This window comes from Carica papaya, chromosome 5 (genome assembly GCF_054855325.1).
Source record: "Carica papaya isolate Zhongbai chromosome 5, ASM5485532v1, whole genome shotgun sequence".
Lineage (NCBI taxonomy): Eukaryota > Viridiplantae > Streptophyta > Magnoliopsida > Brassicales > Caricaceae > Carica > Carica papaya.
Genome location: NC_142313.1, coordinates 7,888,719 through 7,908,605, shown reverse-complemented (window position 1 = coordinate 7,908,605; position 19,887 = coordinate 7,888,719). Strand labels below are relative to the sequence as shown.

Genomic DNA, 19,887 nt, shown 5'->3' with positions numbered 1-19,887 from the left:
GCATCTCGCGTGGCACCGAGTCAGTGTTCTTTGCCACGTGGCGTGCTCCAATTCGTTGGGATTGCTGACTGGGCGGTCAATTTTTTTAATTACGTTTTGACTTACAGTTTCTTATTTTTCTTTCAAAAATACCTACGAACTCAAATTTTCACCAATTTTTTTCAAAATTATTTTGAATTTCATCATTCACCTATTTTTTTTTCTAAGTTTACATTAAATAAATATATATAAATTTTAAAAATTATATTTTTATAAATTTATATATATATATATATTTTAATTTTAAAATTAATTTCGGACCACATAAAATATATTAAACATGAGACATACCTATTCAACGTTTGTGCATTGTGTACAAAAATAATTTTTTTAAAAAAAAAAAAAAGATTAGTACGAGGTTTATTGAAAATTAGAAACCACTAAAAACTAATGTTGAAATAATGAAATAGTAGCTTTAATTTTTCTAATACAACATAACATACATCTAACTTTACATAAAATAATAAATTGAAACCAACTCTTGAGCATAAAGAAAAATACTGACATAAAACCAGTGGGTTGCACTTTAGAATCAGCTCCTAATTTTTCAAACTAATAATAATAATGAGAGGTGAACTAATTTGAAGAAGAAAGGAATGCGGTGAAGATTACCTTTCAGGCTTATCCACCAGTTTGTAAATAATTTTTCCAGCCCTTAGCGTGGGGGAGTCAGGGTTCGGCGGATGTCATATCCCTCTCTTGCGTTATCTTCTAATCATCACACTAATTGCTGACATCTTACATTAATCCACTTTATTATTTATTTATTTATTTATTTATTTTTACATTAATAAAAAGACAAGCAAGCCGTCAGCATCCCTCATCCGGAATCCAAAGGCTTCCTTAACATTACCCCACAGAAAATATACATATTAATAATCTAATTGGATAAAACAACTATTTAGATTTAACACACTCATTAAATAACCAAACAAATTCATCGACACTACTACCATATACACACATATATTATTTGGCTCTACTCAATCAATATATATATATATATATATATATATATATATATATATATACCCACAATGTACATCAAAAAGAAAGATGACAAAAAGTTCAAAACATGGAAACACGTTAGAGTATGATCCCCCTTTTATCTTTCCAAGAAAAGAATAATGTGCGTACATATATATCAATTATGATATATATAATATGTATTTATATCATAAAAATGTAGGTCAATAGAAGATATATGAAAATAATAAAGGCTAGCTAAAATTCTGTATACTCCATATCAATGTTTGTCTACAAATATTGACGCCTTCATCCTCCAAATATCATCCATGAATGTACGTACCTTCTTCAACCTATGTTGATCCTGCACTCAAAATAAGTTCTATTACAACTGCAATATTTAATGTTCAAACAGATTATCACTTGGAAAAATTTATATGTCATTAAATATTTTACTAGTCTCTCAAAACATCCTCTTCTTTTTCCTCTTGAATTTTTTCTAACTCTAAAGTAAACTATGTTAGAATTAGTCAAATAACTGTTATGTAAGTGGAGTAAGATAATGCACCAGTTGGTCCTTAGAAATAGGATCGTGGTGATAATGGAACCATGTTTTTCTATGTAATCAGTTGAATCAATCTCAATATAAATAGAACTGCTCTCTATCGAGAGTTGTGTGGTTGGTATAATCATTTCATGGTATCAGAGCAGGTTGATTCACAAACTTCCAGCTTCCACTGCTAACCATGTCTACCTCCTCTCATTCAACACTCTCTCATTCATCTCCTCTCCAATTTAGCACTGTGCCTTCTCCATCTATTAACCAGGTAATTAGTGTAAAACTCACCCAAGAAAATTATCTGCTGTGGTCTGCTCAAATCCTTCCTTACTTACGCAGCCAAGGGCTAGTTGGTTTTGTTGATGGATCCACACCTGCACCTAGCCAAACAATCACCATTGAGCCGAGTGAAGCAACAAATGGCCGCAGCATTGTTATCAACCCCGAGTACACAGTTTGGTACCACCAGGACCAGCTGGTGCTCAGTCTCATCAACTCGTCTGTCACAGAAGAAGTTCTCGGAACTATGATCGGCATTATCACGGCACGAGAAGCCTGGACAACGTTGGAGAAACAATTCGCTTCTACGTCTCGAGCTCGAGCAATGCAAATTCGCATGGAACTCACCACGATCCAAAAGAAGGACATGAAAATTGCAGATTATTTTCGCAAAATCAAACGCCTCGGAGACACACTTGCAGCCATTGGCAAACGAGTAGAAGATGAAGAGCTTATTGCATACATGCTACAGGGACTTGGTCCAGATTATGATTCTCTGGTCACTAGCATTACAACAAGAACAGATGTCTACACCATCAGCGATGTATATGCTCACATGCTGACTTACGAGATGCGACACCTGCGTAATGGTACAATTGATCAGCTTTCATCTGCTAACAATGTTAACAGGATGACTACTCGAGGAGGCATCAATGGAGCTCGCAACGGTCGTGGTCGTGGCCGTCAATCATACGGTGGCCGTAGACAAACAGGGCGTATCGGAATCAATCCTGGACGTCAACAACCACGAACACAAAGCAGCTCAGACAAAAACAATCTCTGTCAAATTTGTGGTAAACCCAATCATAATGCCTTACAATGCTGGTACAGGTTTGATCAAGCATATCAAGCCGAAGACAACATCAAACAAGCAGCTCTAGCAACAAGTGGATATACTAGTGATGCAAACTGGTATATTGATACTGGAGCCACAGATCATATCACCAGTGAACTAGACAGACTTACCACCAGAGAACGTTACACTGGCACCGATCAGATTCAAGTTGCAAATGGCTCAGGTTTGTCTATATCTCATATTGGGAATTCATTAATTCCTGGTTCATCTAGATCTCTTGTTTTGAAACACATTCTTTATGCTCCCAAAATCAATAAACATTTAATTTCTGTAAAAAGATTGGCCTCTGATAATGATGCTTTTGTGGAATTTCACCCAAATTGTTTTCTTGTTAAGGATCGAGTCACGAAGGAGCTCCTACTCACCGGTAAATGTAAGAATGGTCTCTACATTCTACCAAATTCTTCCAATCAAGCCTTGCTCACAGCCAAACTTTCGAAAGAACAGTGGCACAGAAGACTTGGCCATCCTGCCTCTCCCGTTACTGTTAGGATTTTACAAGATAATAATTTAGCTGTAGATACTAGTGTTTCATCTTCCCTAATTTGTCATGCTTGTCAACTAGGAAAAGCTCATCAATTACCTTTTGCTTCTTCTCAGCATGTATCCACGGCACCACTTCAGTTAATCCATACTGATGTTTGGGGTCCAGCTATTTCCTCAGTAAACAATTCTAAATACTATGTCTCTTTTGTTGATGATTTTAGCCGATATGTTTGGATTTATTTTTTGAAATACAAGTCTGATGTTGAGTCTGTTTTCCTTCAATTTCAAAAACATGTTGAAACCATGCTAAATTCAAAAATACGCTCTGTCCAGTCAGATTGGGGGGGTGAATATCATCGTTTGCACAATTATTTCAAATCTACTGGTATTGAGCATCGTATCTCTTGTCCTCACACACACCAACAAAATGGGATCGCAGAAAGAAAACACAGACACATTGTAGATACTGGCCTTACTTTACTTGCTCAATCAAACATGCCTCTGTCATATTGGGATGAAGCCTTCAATACAGCATGTTTCCTTATAAATCGCATGCCCACTCGAACAATACAGCAGGACACCCCTCTTCATAAATTGTTCAACAAAAATCCAGATTACTTAACTCTTAGAGTGTTTGGTTGTGCCTGCTGGCCCAATCTCAGGCCTTACAACAACAAGAAACTAAGTTTCAGAACCACTAAATGCGTGTTCTTGGGCTATAGCTCTTCACATAAAGGTTACAAATGCTTAGACAGAAGTACAGGCCGAATCCACATTTCTAGAGATGTAATCTTTGATGAAAACTTGTTTCCTTTTAACGAATCTAAGTCACCAGCTAAAATCAAACACTCACATCAACCTGCTCTTCTTCCAGTATTAATCAACCCCACAGTCTACACTGAACATGCTCTCACAAATGTTGAACCAGTTATTAGTGATTCTCATATGAGTTATGGTCAATCTGATGATATTGCTAATGATGCATCTGTTTTAAGTTTGCTTCCTGCAGATAATACAACACATCATGAGGTAATTGCCGAACACGAAGCTGAAAATAGCTCAACCAACAATCAAAACCGAGCTCAAGAACAACTGCCAGAACATGACATTTCTCGTGATACAATCCCTGAAGCAAGTAATCAACACTCAATGAAAACACGATCGAAAAACAACATTGTGAGAGCAAAACAATTCACTGATGGAACTGTAAGATACTCTGACACCTCGAGAAGTTTTGCAGGAACTGCTGCTGTCAACAATTTGAAGCATACCATAATGACAGATGCAGTTGCTGAACCGAACAACTTGGAGGAAGCCATGCGCAACCCAGGATGGAGAGAAGCAATGAATAATGAATTCTCAGCGTTGCAGAAGAATGAAACTTGGGTTCTCGTTCCTCCCAAACCTGGAATCAATCTCATTGACAGTAGATGGGTGTACAAAGTAAAAAGAAAGGCAGATGGGTCAGTTGAAAGATTGAAAGCAAGATTAGTTGCCAAAGGGTTCAAACAAAGGTTTGGTATTGATTACAGTGATACTTTCAGTCCTGTAATTAAGCCTTCAACAATCAGAGTTATTCTCTCATTAGCAGTAACAAAAGGCTGGAATATGAGGCAAGTCGACATTCAAAATGCATTTTTACATGGTATTTTGGAAGAGGAAGTTTACATGAGACAACCACCAGGATTTCAAGACCCAGACAAACCACAGAATTACATATGCAAGCTCAAGAAAGCCCTGTATGGTTTAAAACAGGCACCCAAAGCCTGGCACTCAAGGTTGACTGGAAAACTTATGGAGTTAGGTTTCAAGGCTTCGGTAGCTGATTCATCTCTGTTTATCCTCAAAAACAGGGATATAACCATCTATATGCTCATCTATGTTGATGACATAATTATTGTGAGCTCATCTGATCAAGCCACCGAAAGTCTGATTCAAAATTTAAAAACAGATTTTGCAGTTAAAGATTTGGGTGATCTTAAGTATTTTCTGGGTATTGAAGTTAAGAAAACAAGAGATGGTCTCATACTATCACAAAGAAGATACGCTTTGAACCTGTTGAAGAAAGCAAACATGGAAAAATGCAAGCCAATGTCTACTCCAATGAGTTCTGCTGAACGGTTATTGAGAGAACAGGGAATACCCTTATCAACTGATGAACAATTCAAGTATAGAAGCACTGTTGGAGCACTACAATATTTGACAATGACTAGACCCGATCTAGCTTTTGCAGTGAATAAGGTTTGCCAATACCTTCATGCACCTACTGATACTCATTGGGGCGCGGTAAAAAGAATCCTCCGCTATGTCAAAGGTACGCTAGATTTCGGTGTTAAAATTCAAAAGTCTCAAACAATGATGCTGTCTGGATTTTCGGATGCTGATTGGGCAGGATGTCCTGATGATCGACGATCAACTAGTGGATTTGCTGTGTTCCTTGGAGTAAATTTGATTTCATGGAGTTCAAGAAAGCAAGCTACAGTGTCCAGGTCAAGTACAGAGGCAGAGTACAAAGCCATTGCAAATCTAACTGCAGAAATGATCTGGATCAAATCATTACTAAAGGAGCTTGGAGTGTATCAATCAAAGGCTCCTCGTCTCTGGTGTGATAATTTAGGAGCTACATACTTGACTTCAAATCCGATGTTTCATGCCAGAACGAAACATATTGAAGTTGACTTCCATTTTGTTCGAGAGCAAGTGGCACGCAAGGCAATGGAAGTTCGATTCATTTCATCAAGTGATCAAGTAGCTGATATTCTGACCAAACCACTGTCTAGATATCCTTTTATTACTCATTGTAACAATCTCAACATATCCAGAACTTGTTGTGATTGAGGGGAGCTGTTAGAATTAGTCAAATAACTGTTATGTAAGTGGAGTAAGATAATGCACCAGTTGGTCCTTAGAAATAGGATCGTGGTGATAATGGAACCATGTTTTTCTATGTAATCAGTTGAATCAATCTCAATATAAATAGAACTGCTCTCTATCGAGAGTTGTGTGGTTGGTATAATCATTTCAAACTAAACTTTTATATTGTAATTATGTTCTAATTCAATTCAATTTACATACTTGAATTATTCAATATGTATAATAAACTACAATTAAACCAGTCTCGAATTTCAAAATTTCTTCTGAATTTCATCATTCATTATATGTTTTTATATTCTAATTCAAACTCAACTTAATATTAACCCATGATATTTAAATCAAACTCAATCCTAAAAGCAACATACTTCAACTTAATGAATTTAAATATTTACCATTTGAGTGTATTGACGGAGCATTTGGGCATAGCAGAATCAAGCTGATTCATGGTGACACCTCCACATTTCAGATTGATGCCCAGCATACCAACCTTGAATCCACCCACACCAAATCCCACCTTCGTAGTAGCATCCACGTTCACCACCATCTCTTTCCCTTCAAAGCGAGCCGTCAGCTTCTTCGCAATCCTATCATCCACCATCTGGTTCCTCACCTGCGTTTGCACCTTCAAGCTCGTCGCATTCTTCGGTGCCTGTTTGAATCCGACCACCTTCCCCGATCCCAGACTCGTCTCGTCGTCGCCCTTCCCAGCGCTCACGTCCACATCCGCGTCGGCGTAATAGTACGTCAGCTTGCCGCTGGGGTTCTTCACCTCAATTCTCGTCACGGTCTGCGACGTGAGGAACGACCCATCGGGTCTCACCGTGACGTTGAACTGCGGGACCCGGAAAGATTGCAGGTGGAATATCGGGAGTCTGGGGTCGTACCAGAGGTAGAAAACCGCACTGGCGATCAGAGCGAAGAGCATGAGCATCAGTAATGTGATGCAACAGCAGCAGCAGCAGAAACGACAACCGCTCCTCCGTTTCTTCCTCCCGTGAAAGGAAGGCGGGAGAACCGGCTTTCGTGGAGGCATCGGTCTCGGCCTGGCTCCCGGACCCATATTCGGGTCTCGATAGCCCGGCGGTTTTTGCAGAGACTGTTTCGACGGTGGCTCCATTTCTCCGATTCTCGAGTTCTGCCTCTTTTCTTCCCCTGGTTGTACGACTAGAAACCGAATCAGGGATTAGATTTGAATTACAAACACCCTTCTCTATCGAATTCAGATTCCAGAAAAGCAAAAGAATAATGAGCAGGGGATTTTGCAGAAAATGACGGAAATTAAGGAACAAAAATTAGTTACACTTGAATTTGAATGAATCTGAGTTCTTTGGACTCGATTTTAATGGTTTTATGGTGGTGAAAAATCGGAAATCCTTTTCTTATCAATCAAACAGATGTACAAAAGAATCCGAAAAAATTGAAAACAAAGACAAACATTCTCTGAGACAGAACTCGATTTTCTCCAATGACCAATCTGGGTATTCGACAAAAGTGCAAAAAACAGAATCCTCTAAGAATCGGAAAGAATAAAAAGTTAGAAAAAGAAAAAGAAAACCACCAGTCAGAGAAAGATCTGAATTCGGACACGAGGAAGAAGACAGATTTTTCTTTATTTTTATTTTTTCAAGAGAGGATAGAATTGAGCAAATGGTATGAGCGTGAGAAGGTCATTCTAAGAATATCAAGCCCAAAATTTAAGAGAAAGAGAAAGAGACGGAGGAGATTTGTGTTATGGAAGCTTTGAGAGAGGGTGGGTACGGGTGGCAGAGATTCGGCTGGGCAGATTCATGCGCGGCATTTCTTTGCTGACATGGCGGGAAGGTTTTTTTGACCCTTTGCGTCAGTGTTTCTGCTCCTGTCCTTGTCAACCTCCTCTCTCTCCCTCTCTTCGTCGTCCTCTTCCCAAATCTCTACTCCTCCAAATTCAAATACAGACACGGAATTTTGTGTTTTTATTTTTATTTTTTTAAAAAAAAACTATATTATTCATATAAAATTGATTTTTTTAAAAAAAGAAAAAATATATATTTGCGTGACAACTATTTTTATTCTTGTCATTTGTTGTGTGGTTAAAATTAGAAGAAAAAAAAGTAAAAACACCGTGTCTTGAAAGAAAAATTTTCCTTTTAAACTCTAATTTAGATGGTAAATAAAAGTATTTTAGCTCGAATTGATAATTGATACCATATATATAATTGTATTTATTGTGATTCGTGCACTTACAAGGATAAGGATGGTTTAAATTCGACTTAATTTAGGTTGTTTCAAATATATAAATTCTTTTTTTTAGAATTTATTTACAAAATTAGATTCATTTAACTATTAAAACCGTACTAAGACTTTATTAATTGAAATTTTTATTTTAAATAATTTTTTAATAAATTAAGATAATATATTTTAAATTTTACCAATATCAAAAACTAAAAGAAAAAAACTTATTTCAACTTCACTCTTAAGAAACTTTTTTTTTTTTTTAAATTTTAAACATAAAATTTAATAAAAATTTACCTAATTCTTTCCATAAGTAATTAGGCATCAATTATTCATAGGTCATAATATCAAAATATTTATTGAACTATACAAAATATTCGAATTTTCTTATAAATTATATTTTGTTTGAAATTCCTCTTAAACTTTCAAAAAGATAACAAACTTCTCCCTCTACGTTAAGTTCCTTTAATGATGTTTGGATTCATTAGGAAAATTGATATCATGTTATATTTTTTTAAACTTCTCATTTATACTTAGAATATCTTTTACCATATTTACATAAACTTGACTATATACCTATCATAAAGAAATTCTCTCCCCTCTCTTCTGTGTACATCGTCTTCTTTAGACAAGCTTTCCTCTCCTTTTTACCATAAAGCAAAAAATCAACATAATGCTCGAGTTACGAAGAAGCAAAAGTAAGAGAGAAAATCAACAAGAAGTAAAATCAAACTCTCTAAAATCTACAATATTCAAATAATGAAGAAACAAAAAGAGAGAAAACTTACTTTGATAATGGTGTGGGTGGGTGTTGTGAAGAAAGAAAGCTCGCAAGAAAGAGATAAGTGTGAATGCTTTCATCAAGTGTAAGCTTGGTGCGTGTAAAAGCCCAAAATATTAAAGAAAACTGAATTCATAAAATTAAATGTGGAAGTAATTATTAGAGTTAGAGTTTACATTCCTTACACAATAATTTAGAATGACCAATAAGGTTAGAAGAATATCTCTTTTAAAAGACAAACGGTAATTAAAGAAATGAAAGAAATAACAAATACAAAAGTGTTATAAGACAACCTTCACTATTACTTGAATGGAGTTCGGGTGGTGAACTACTCACAACCTTCTTATTGATAAGGATCTGAATTTTGATTTTCTTGATCTGAAATGGTTAATAAAAGGATGAGTTACACTATCCCAGTAAGAATATCGCACTAATCACAGATACAAAAAAATTAAAAATTGGTAAAAATCAGAAAAATAATTAATAGAGCCCTTGCTTTATTTAAATACATTTAAACTTGAAGACGTTGTTTGATACTTACCATAACGAGTTTCTCAAAAATAACCTATGAAGACCCATATCCATATCAAATTTTTACTTTAACGCATAAGAGAATAAGAGATAATAACTTTCATTTTTTACTTGCTTACTCGTACCCCTGGGGTCCATAAGGATGTCCCCCCTACTCGTGAACCCAATATCCAATTTAACAATTGATCGATCGTCTCCATATCTCGTCCGGTAATGAGAGTCAAATATTCTATCACCTCGATACCCCATCCGGTATGAGGATGAACCATATCTCTCAATCTTTTTCGGTAAGGGACTTCTCAGCCTCGACCAACTGAGCTAACATTCACGGTAGAGTTTTCTATATACCAGGCCCGTCCACCCTTTTCTTGGGTAACCAACAAGTCTTTCACATACAGTTTTTTATCAACAAACGCATACCAATATCTTACATCACATTCACAGATTAATTAAACTACATTCATGCTGACGGTGTATAACCAAATTAACCATATAAGTTGATAAGACCATTAAATTATAAAGTAAGAACATGTACTATACGAAAATCAAGCAAATAGGACAGTACAGAAAAATAAACGGCAAATCAAGACAATTATGAACTAGTCGATTCCAGTTTCACTAGTAACTTATTATTATTCTTAGAGTTTTCTAATTTTTCATAAAAATATAAAATTATATATCGTTAAACCTCAATTTACCGTAACAGAGAATAGGGTGAGGTATCCTTACCTGGATCGGTGTTTTGAGATATCGCGACGTCTACCACGCCTCCTAACGGGTACCGAATTCTCTAAATTTTTTCTGTAAAATTCAAAATACTCGTCACATACCTAAAAATACCCAAATTTTTTAAAATTGGTGTTCGAAACTCTTTCCTGCCAAATTTTGAGTTCTGACACGGCGGTGGCACCGTGCTCTGACGCCGACTCCATCGCCCATGGCGGCGGTCCGTCTTGGTCAGGTCAACTTTGTCTGATTTGGCCATCTTTACACGTATCCCTGCAGAAAAACACGTTAAAGGGCCTCATTTGGTAGGAAAATCACCAAAAACACCAAACCTACCAGCAGGAGGTCACATGGTGCGGTGACTCTGTCAGTCCTCCTTTACAGCTGAGCTTCTTTCTTCGGCTAATCTGCACAGAAAAAGACGGTGAACACAATGATTGAAAAATCACGTGAAACAAGAATAAGGAAGAGTCTCATCAGATGAATTTTTTGGTTTTGCTCGCGACGGCTCCACCGAGCTTTGTTGCTCCAATTTGGCCACAGGGTTGTTCAAAATCAAATTTCGAGCAGATAAAGAAAATTTTTACCTTTTTAGCGACCGTCGGTGGCTCCGATGCGACGGCCGTCAGTAGTTGGCCTCCTTCTCTGACACCTGGTTCTTATTCTCCAGCGGGAGCTGGCGGCTAGGGTTTGGGATACCATGTGACGCGAAATATTTATACCTATCTTGCGTTGATCTGAGTCGTCCATCACGATTTATCTAGTCTGTCCGATCATATTTAAAGAGGAAACGAATCTAGTCTGTCTATCACAATTGATCTCGATCGTCCGATCATTCCTAAGAAAAAAATAAATTTGGACCATCCACATGCGCGGAATTGATCTTGAGCCATCTAATCGTGGGGCACGTAAATCGCCTACGTGGCTTCCTGCGTGTCACCAACGTCAGTGTGCCTTGCCATGTGGCGTACTCCTATTCGTCGAAGATGCTGATTGGACGGTCCTACGTTGCTGAACTTTTTCTATTTGCACTTTGATCCCTTATTTCTAATTTTTCTTTTAAAAACACCATCCGAATTCAAATTTTCTTCCTTTTTGTTCTGAAATTCCTTTCAATTAAATCTCTACCTATTTTTTTTTCAATAATTTAATAAAATTAAATAAAATTAATTTGTAATTAATTTTTTTATTTATTTCTAAAACAACAAAATTGATCCCGGGCCAAATTTCGACCCTGAGTATTATAACTCTCCCTCTTTAGAAGAAATTTGATCTTTGAAATTTGTCACCCTCTCATCTTGTCAAACAGTTGGAGATACTGAGCTCTGAAGTCCGATTCTAACTCCTATATGGTCTCTTTCTGGGCGTGATTCTGTCGCAGGACCTTCACAAAGGGAATTTCTCTATTGCGGAGTACTTTGCTTTTTCGGTCTACAATGTCCACTGATACCTCCTCATAGGATAAATTCTCTTTGAGTGAATAGGGCTCGTGGGACATGATGTATGAGGGGTCTGATTTGTACTTGCATAGCGTGGACACATAAAATACATTATGAAGTCTAGATAGCTCCAGAGATAGTACCAGTCTGTAAGCAGTCGTACCAATCCTATCGAAGATCTCAAATGGCCCAATAAACTGAGAATTTAATTTTCTCCTCTTGCTAAATATAACGACCCCAAAAATTCAAAAGAAAATATATATAATTTAAATGCAGAAGTGAAATAAAAGGTTAAGATTTATATCCCTTACACAATAACTTAAAAGTACTAAACAACATTACGAAATGAATTATCTAAAAGAAACATGAGAAATAAGAAAAATAATGGAAAATAGAAGGTATCTAGCATGTACTCGCAATCTTCTTGCGGATCGGGCTCTGGAACCAGATCCTCTTGATCTGAAATGGTTAAATAAAGGATGAGCTATACTAGCCCAGTAAGGATATCACATTATATCACCGACACAGAAATAAAAGTTGGTATAAAATCAAAATAACTTATGGAGCACTAAATTTAGCAAATTCGTTTATCAATCATAAAACCATTTACCGTTCATTTACTATAATGAAATTTATGAAAACAACCTATAAAGACAATAATACCATACAGATCATAACTTCATGAACAATCAGCAATATAGAACATATAATAAATTTATATCCATTAACAATAAACCAAATCATAATCGTTTCTCATTTCATCAGCCTACTAGTATCCATGGGGGTTCATAGGGGTGTCCTCGCTATACGTGAACCCGTTCGCTTAATAATCTTAATTACAGGGTCATCCCCATACCCCGTCCGGTATGAGCACCAAGATATCAAACTTCAATACCCCGTCCGGTATGAGGGTGAAGCGGACCATCCCCATACCTCGTCCGATATGAGCGTCAAATTACCAAGTCTTCATACCCCGTCCGGTATGAGGCAACGTTCATGGTAGGGTTCCCTATGTACCCGGTCTGTCCACCATCTCCCAAGATATCTAGGAAAGCTGTCATTCTATCTGTTTATTTGATCACTCCCTTTTCCTGTTTTTCTTTAGTCTTAATTACCAAATCAAACACAATCACATAAACAAATAAACATGCATCTAGTAATGCAATCATGTCTCAAATCCCAAATAAAATAGTAGTCAAGTAAGACAGTAATACATGTATTTAAACCATAAAATAGATAAATTAGATACTATCATACTTTTAGACTGTAAAATAAATCAACAGAGAGTAGTGTTTGGTTCGGGTTCCATTAGCAATCCGTAATTAATTAAGCACATCTATTTAATTTGTACAAAATATCGTATAATTATTTATTTAAACTTCAATTCTATGATAGGAAATAGGTTAAGGAATCATTACTTGATTTGACACCGAAAAACTAAACAGTTTACTGCGCCTACGGACGGTCCCTAAGTTTTATGAATTTTTCTCTAGGAACTGAAACGCACTTATAGTACCTACAAATGTTTTAAATAAACCCAAAATCAGTCCCTGGGCCCGTTCAACAAATTTTGGAAATCTGGCACGGCGGCTCCACCGTGCTTCGGCGACGGCGCTGCTGCCTGTGCGGTGGTCTGCCTCAGGTCGGCTAGTTTCAGCCGAATTTGGCCAATTTTGCATTAATTTCTGTGAGCACACACATTAAAGGGCCTCGGTGGGCCAAAAATATGAAAAACCAAAACTCACCAGCGGCGGGGCTCTCCGGTGCGGTGGCTCCTCCGGCTCACGTTGTGGTTAGGTGTTTCGCTTCAATCAACCTGTAGAGAAGAAAAATGTGATCACAACGATGAAAAAATTACACAAAATGGGAATCGAAAAGGGTCTCATCGGAGGCAGTTTGTGAAATTCCCTGTGGCAGCGCTGCCGGGCTTCGTCGGTATTTTTCGATCAATTAACCAATTCTTTCATACTGATTTGGCCATGAGTGGGCTTAAAATTGAATTTCGTGCAAAAGAAGAAATTTTTACCTTTTTTGGCGGTTGGAAAGGGTTCCGGTGCGGCAACGGGTGGCGGCGGTCGGCTCACCGGCGGTTGAGTTGTCTTCTCCAGCGAGGGGTTCTGGCGGCTAGGGTTAGGGTTTGGGTGCGGATGGAGTTATTTATACCTATCCACTTTTGATCTGGGCCGTCCATCGTGTTTGATCTGGACCGTCCGATCACGATTAAATAGAGAGTGAATCTGAGCCGTTTATTGCGATCTAATCTTAGCCGTTCGTGCGTGCGGGAACGGACCTCAGCCATTCGATCGCGCACACACGGATCACCTACGTGGGCCTCCCGCATCATTGCCTCTACCACTTAGCGCGTCCTGGTTGGTCAGGGCTGCTGACCGAGCGTCTGACGTAGCAAATTTTTTTAAATTATATTTTGATCTCAATTTTTTATTTTTCTTTCAAAAATACCCAATGAATCCAATTTTTCACCCCTTTTTCCTAAAATTATTTTTAATTTAATCCTTAATAAATTTTACTCCATTTTTTGTTAAATTAAAATAAAATAAATATAATAAAATAAATTAAATAAATAAAAAATTATATTTATTAATAAAAAATGAAAAAAAAAAGGTTTTGGTGAGTGTTACAACTCTCTCCCCTTAAAAGAAATTTGGTCTCTCAAATTTGTCTCTCACTCTTAATCGAACAGTTGGAGATACTAGACTCTAAAGTCTGACTCTAGCTCCCATGTAGCCTCCCTCAGTATATGGTTCCGCCATATGACCTTTGCAAAGGAAATGTTCCAGTTGCAGAGTAATATGCTCTTTTGATCCACAATGCCGACCGGTACTTCCTCGTAGGATAGATCCTCCTAGAGTAGAAGAGGCTCGTGGGTCAAGACGTGAGAAGGGTCTAGGTTGTACTTGTGTAGCATGGACACATGAAATACATTGTGGACCTTGAAAAATTTTGAGGCAGTGCTAGTTTGTAGATGGTGGTACCAATTCTGTCTAAGACTTCAAATGGTCCAATAAATCGAGGGTTCAGTTTCCCCCTCCTGCCGAACCTACTGATTCCTTTGAAATGAGTGACCTTAAAGAACACTCGGTTGCCTTTCTCAAATTCTAAATATCTCCTTCGGGTTTCTGCATAACTCTTCTGCCTGCTCTGAGCCGTCTGAATGCTCTGAGCCGTCTGCATAACTCTTTATGAATGTTCTTCTGTCTCCTCTACCAGATCTGGGCCGAATAGTTTTCTATCGGCCACTTCTTCCCAACAAATCGGCGATCTGCATGGGTGCCCATATAACGCCTCATACGAAGCCATGTTAATACTCGCTTGGTAGCTGTTGTTGTAGGTGAACTCTATCAGGGATAGATGGTCATCTCAATGGCTTCTGGAGTCAAGGACACAAGTTCAAAGCATATCTTCAAGTGTACGAATTGTCCTTTCTAACTGTCCATCGGTCTGAGGGTGGAATGCAGTATTAAGGGGACACCTTCGTTCCCATGGCTTGCTGAAATCTATTCCAAAATCGAGAAGTGAACTTGAGGTTCCTGTCGGACACTACTGTCATTGGCACTCCATGCAATCTGACTATTTTTCGGATATACATTCTTGCTAACTTATCCAAGAGATTAGTCATCCTGATCGCCAAGAAGTGGGAAGACTTGGTAAGCTGGTCAACAATTACCCAGGTGGCATCATGCCCTAAGCATGCCTTAGGTAATCCTGTCATAAAGTTCATGGTGATATATTCCTACTTATATTCTGGGATCAGTAATGGTTGAAGTAGCCCGTCTGGGCGTTGATGCTCTGTCTTGACCTGCTGATATACCAAACACTTAGAAACAAAGTCAGCTATATCTCTTTTCATCCCGTTCTACTAAAATTGGAGTCGTATACTTTGGTACATTTTAGTACTTCCAGGATGCATGATAAACTTTGAGCTGTGAACCTCTGTCATGATGTCTTTCTTTAAAAGACAAATGGTAATTAAAGAAATAAAAAGAAGAACGAATACAAAAGTGTCATAGGACAACCTTCACTAGTACTTGAAGGGAGTCCAGGTGGTAAATTACTCACAACCCTATTATTGATCAGGATCCTGGTCCTCTTAATCTAAAATGGTTAATGAAAGAGTGAGCTACACTAACCTAATAAGAATATCACACTAATAACAGATATAGAAAATTGAATATTAGTAAAAATTAGAAAAATAACTAATGGAACCCTTACTTTATTTAAATATTTTTAAACTTGAAGACGTTTGTTTGATACTTACCGTAACGAGTTTTTAAAAAATAATATATGAAGACCAATATCTATACTACTTTTTACTTTCACGCATATGAGAACAAGAGTCAATAAATTTCTTTTCTCACTTGCTTACTAGTACCCTTGGAGGTCTATAGGGATGTTCTTCCTACTCGTGAACCCAATATCCAATTTCACAATTGATCGGCTGTCTCCATACCCTGTCCAGTAATGGGCGTCAAATATTCTATCACCTCGATACCCTATCCGATATGAGGGTAAACCATATCTCTTAAACTTTTTCGATAAGGGACTTTGCAGCCCTGTCTAACTGAGGTAACGTTCACAGTAGGGTTCCCTATGTATCATGCCTATCCACCATTTTTCTAAATAACCAGCAAGTCTTTCACATACAGTTTTTCATCAACAAACAACCATTAAACGCATATCAATATCTCATATCACATTCACATATCAATTAAACTACATTCATACTGACGATATATAACCAAAATAACAGGATAAGTTGATAAGACCATTGAACTATAAATTAAGAACATGTACTATACAAAAATCAAGTAAGTAGGACAGTATAGGAAAATAAACAGAAAATTAAGACAATTATGAACTAACCAGTTCTGACTCCCCTAGTAACTTGTAATTATTCTTAGGGTTTTTTAATTTTTCATAAAACACAAAATTATACATCGTTAACCCTCAATTTACTGTAAAAAAGAATAAGATGGGGGATCCTTACCTAAATTGGTGTTTTGAGATGTCGTGTCGACTATCACGCCTCCTAACGGGTACTGGGTTCTCTGAATTTTTTCTATGAAATTAAAAAATTCATCACATACATAAAAATACCCCAAAAATTTAAAATTGGTGTCCAAAACTCTTTTCAACCAAATTTGGAGGTCTGGCATAGTTGTGCCATCGTGCTCCGAAGTCGGCTCCGCCGCCCATGACGACGGTCCACTTCACCGAGGCCGATTTTGGCTTGTTTTGGCTGGCTTTATATGTATCCCTGCGAACAAATACATTAAGGGGCCTTAGTTGGCCGAAAAATCACCAAAAATCCCAAAACTACCAGAAGGAGGGCCACCAGGTATGGCGGCTCCGCTGGTCCTCCTTCGCAGTTGGGGTTCCTTCTTTGGCTAAATTGCACAGAAAAGGACAATGAACACAATGATCAAAAACTTACGTAAAATGAGAATCAGAAAGAGGCTCACTGGAGGAATTTTAGAGTTTTGGCCACGGTGGCTTCATCCGATTTTGTCCGTGGCTTATCGCTCACCTGTCATCCCACTTGTTTTGATTAGACCACAAGGGTGCTCATAATCAAATTTCGAGTAGGTAGAGGGAATTTTTACCTTTTTTGATGTCGATAGTGGCTTCGGTGCAGCAGCATTTGGCGGTCGGCCTCCTTCTTCAGTGCCTGATTCTTCTTCTCCGGCGGGGGCCGACGGCTCGGGTTTGGGTTTCCATGCGACGCGAAGTATTTATGCCCATCCCGCATTGATTTGAGCCATCCATCGTGATTTATCTCGTTTGTTTGATCGCGCCTAAGGAAGAAACAAATCTGAACCGTCCATTACGATTTATCTCAGTCGTCCGATCATGCCAAAGGGATAAACAAATTCGAGTCGTCCATGTACGCAGAATCGATCTTTGGTCGTCCGATCGTAAAGCACACGGATCACCCGTGTGGCCTCCTACATGGCACCAACGTCTGCGTGCCTTGCCATGCGGCATACTCCGATTCGTCGGGGCTGCTGACTAGACAGTACTACGTGGCTGAACTTTTTCTATTTATACTTTGATCCCTCCCCCCCCCCCCCCTCCATTTCTAATTTTTCTTTTAAAAACACTCATCGAATTCAAATTTTCACCCATTTTTTTCAAAATTACTTTCAATTACATCCCTACTTATCTTTTTCAATAATTTAATAAAACTAAATAAAATTAATTTATAATTAATTTTTTTATTTATTTCTAAAATATCGAAATTGATCCTGGGTCAAAGTTCAGCCCCAAGTATTACAGTGCGGATATTGCATTGATTTTCTATTTTTTTGTTATGGCACAGAGGAGATGAAAAGATCTTATGAAAAAGGACAACTCACGTGAATGAGATAACAATTGCAAGCTTTGTGTGGAAGTTGCAATTCATTTTTTTTTAATTCAAGACATAGAAGAGAGGAATTTTATGTGAAGAAGCAAGCTCTGTACAGGAGGGAGGCTGTGTGCATTCAGCAGTAGCAAGCCTTATGTGGATGTTGTAAAGAAGACGATGTTATGCAGAAGGAATATAAGAGAGGAACAATATTGTGAAGAAGATGACAAGGCACAAAAAAGAGAGAATTTCTTTATGTTATGGCGCATATTAGATGATACCTATAAAGAAAATAAGGCATTATAAAAAAAAATGAAACAAACATGACATGAAACAAGCAAAAGAGGGGAATTATTATGTGAAGCAAGCAAGCGCTGCAAATGAGGGAGGCATGTGTGCATTCAACAATAGCAATCTTTATGCGGATGTTGCAAAAAAAATTATCTTATGTAGAATGAATGTAAGAGAGGAAGAATATTGTGAAAAAGATGACAAGCCACAAAAAAGAAAGAATTTCTTTGCGTTATGGCACATATTGGATTATAACTATAAAGAAAATAAGGTACGATAAAAAAAAATGAAACAAACATAACATGACATAACATAAAAGGGCGGTAAAAAAAATATGAGATAATATTTAACTAGGTGCGAACTAGACATAACATCAACAAATTTAAAATTAGAATAACATAGTTTGTGTAAATCATATATTTTATTAATGAGTTTAAATGCCTAGAAAACCTTAATAGAAATGAGGAATTCTATCACTTTTTTAAAAGTTCATAGAAATTTTGAAAAAAAAAATGTTTTAAGGAAAATTTTGAATATTTTGATATACTTCAATGAGTATTTTGGTAATTTAGCCATTATTAATATAATCATATATATATGTTAAAGTTTTGTTGTTAATGACTTTAAAGTTTAGTGCTACAATTGCCTAACTTGTATATATAGTAATAATGGAAAACATTACATGATAGTTTTCTTATTTTCTAATAAAAAATAAAGATAATGTATTAGTATAGATTATAATCATATATATATCACATCTTATCTACTATGTAAAGACCTGGAACTTAAAAGAAAATAAAGTCATAAATTAAATGCGAAAGTGAAATAATATAATTTATGGTTTACATTCCTTATACAATAATTTGGAATGCCCAATATGGCCATAAAAATGTCTATTCTAAAAGAACAAATAAAAATAAAAGAAATAAACAAAATACAATATACTAAGCATTATAGGACGACCTTCACTAGCTTTTGAAAGGAGTCTGGGTGATAAACTATTCACAATCCTCTTATTGATTAGGATCTGGGTCTTGATCCTCTTGATCTGAAATAGTTAATGAAAGATTGAGCTATATTAGTCTAGTAAGAATATCACACTACTCACTGATACAGAAACTGAAGCTTGGTAAAAATTATAAAAAAAAATTAATGGAGCTCTTGATTTAAGTAAATTCATTTATCATAAGGAAAAAAATTTATTACATATATTTACCGTTGCAAAATTTTCAAAATCGACCTCTAGAGACAATAACTCAAATAACATTATAATTTCATATTCAAGTGAGCATACACAATAGTTTTCTCTTTTTATTTGCCTATTAGTATCCCTGTGGGCCCATAGGGATATCCCATTAGGTGTGAACCAATATCCAACATTATTAACTAACCGACCATCCCCATACCCCATCCGGTATGAGTGTCAAAAATATCATCCATCAATACCTCGTCCGGTATGAAGGTGAATCGGGCCGTTCCCATACT

At 37.0% G+C, this 19,887-nt stretch overlaps 1 protein-coding gene and 1 non-coding gene across 2 annotated transcripts; one reads left to right on the top strand and one right to left on the bottom strand.

Annotated features, from left to right (window-relative positions):
- Window positions 1-1,125: 1,125 nt before the first annotated feature.
- LOC110811315 (uncharacterized) lies at window positions 1,126-8,019 on the bottom strand. Its single transcript, XM_022037775.2, has 2 exons — window positions 6,452-8,019; window positions 1,126-1,369 (listed from the first exon to the last, which is right to left on the bottom strand). The coding sequence occupies exons 1-2, from the start codon at window positions 7,174-7,176 to the stop codon at window positions 1,354-1,356; spliced, it is 741 nt and encodes a 246-aa protein (XP_021893467.1). The 5' UTR covers window positions 7,177-8,019; the 3' UTR covers window positions 1,126-1,353.
- LOC148253722 (small nucleolar RNA Z247) lies at window positions 2,277-2,412 on the top strand. Its single transcript, XR_015820856.1, has one exon. It is a non-coding gene; the product is annotated as a small nucleolar RNA Z247 (small nucleolar RNA).
- Window positions 8,020-19,887: the final 11,868 nt, after the last annotated feature.

Excerpts from the sequence above, each read along its gene's own strand:
- LOC110811315 (XM_022037775.2), bottom strand. The coding sequence starts at position 7,176 with ATGGAGCCACCGTCGAAACAGTCTCTGCAAAAACCGCCGGGCTATCGA.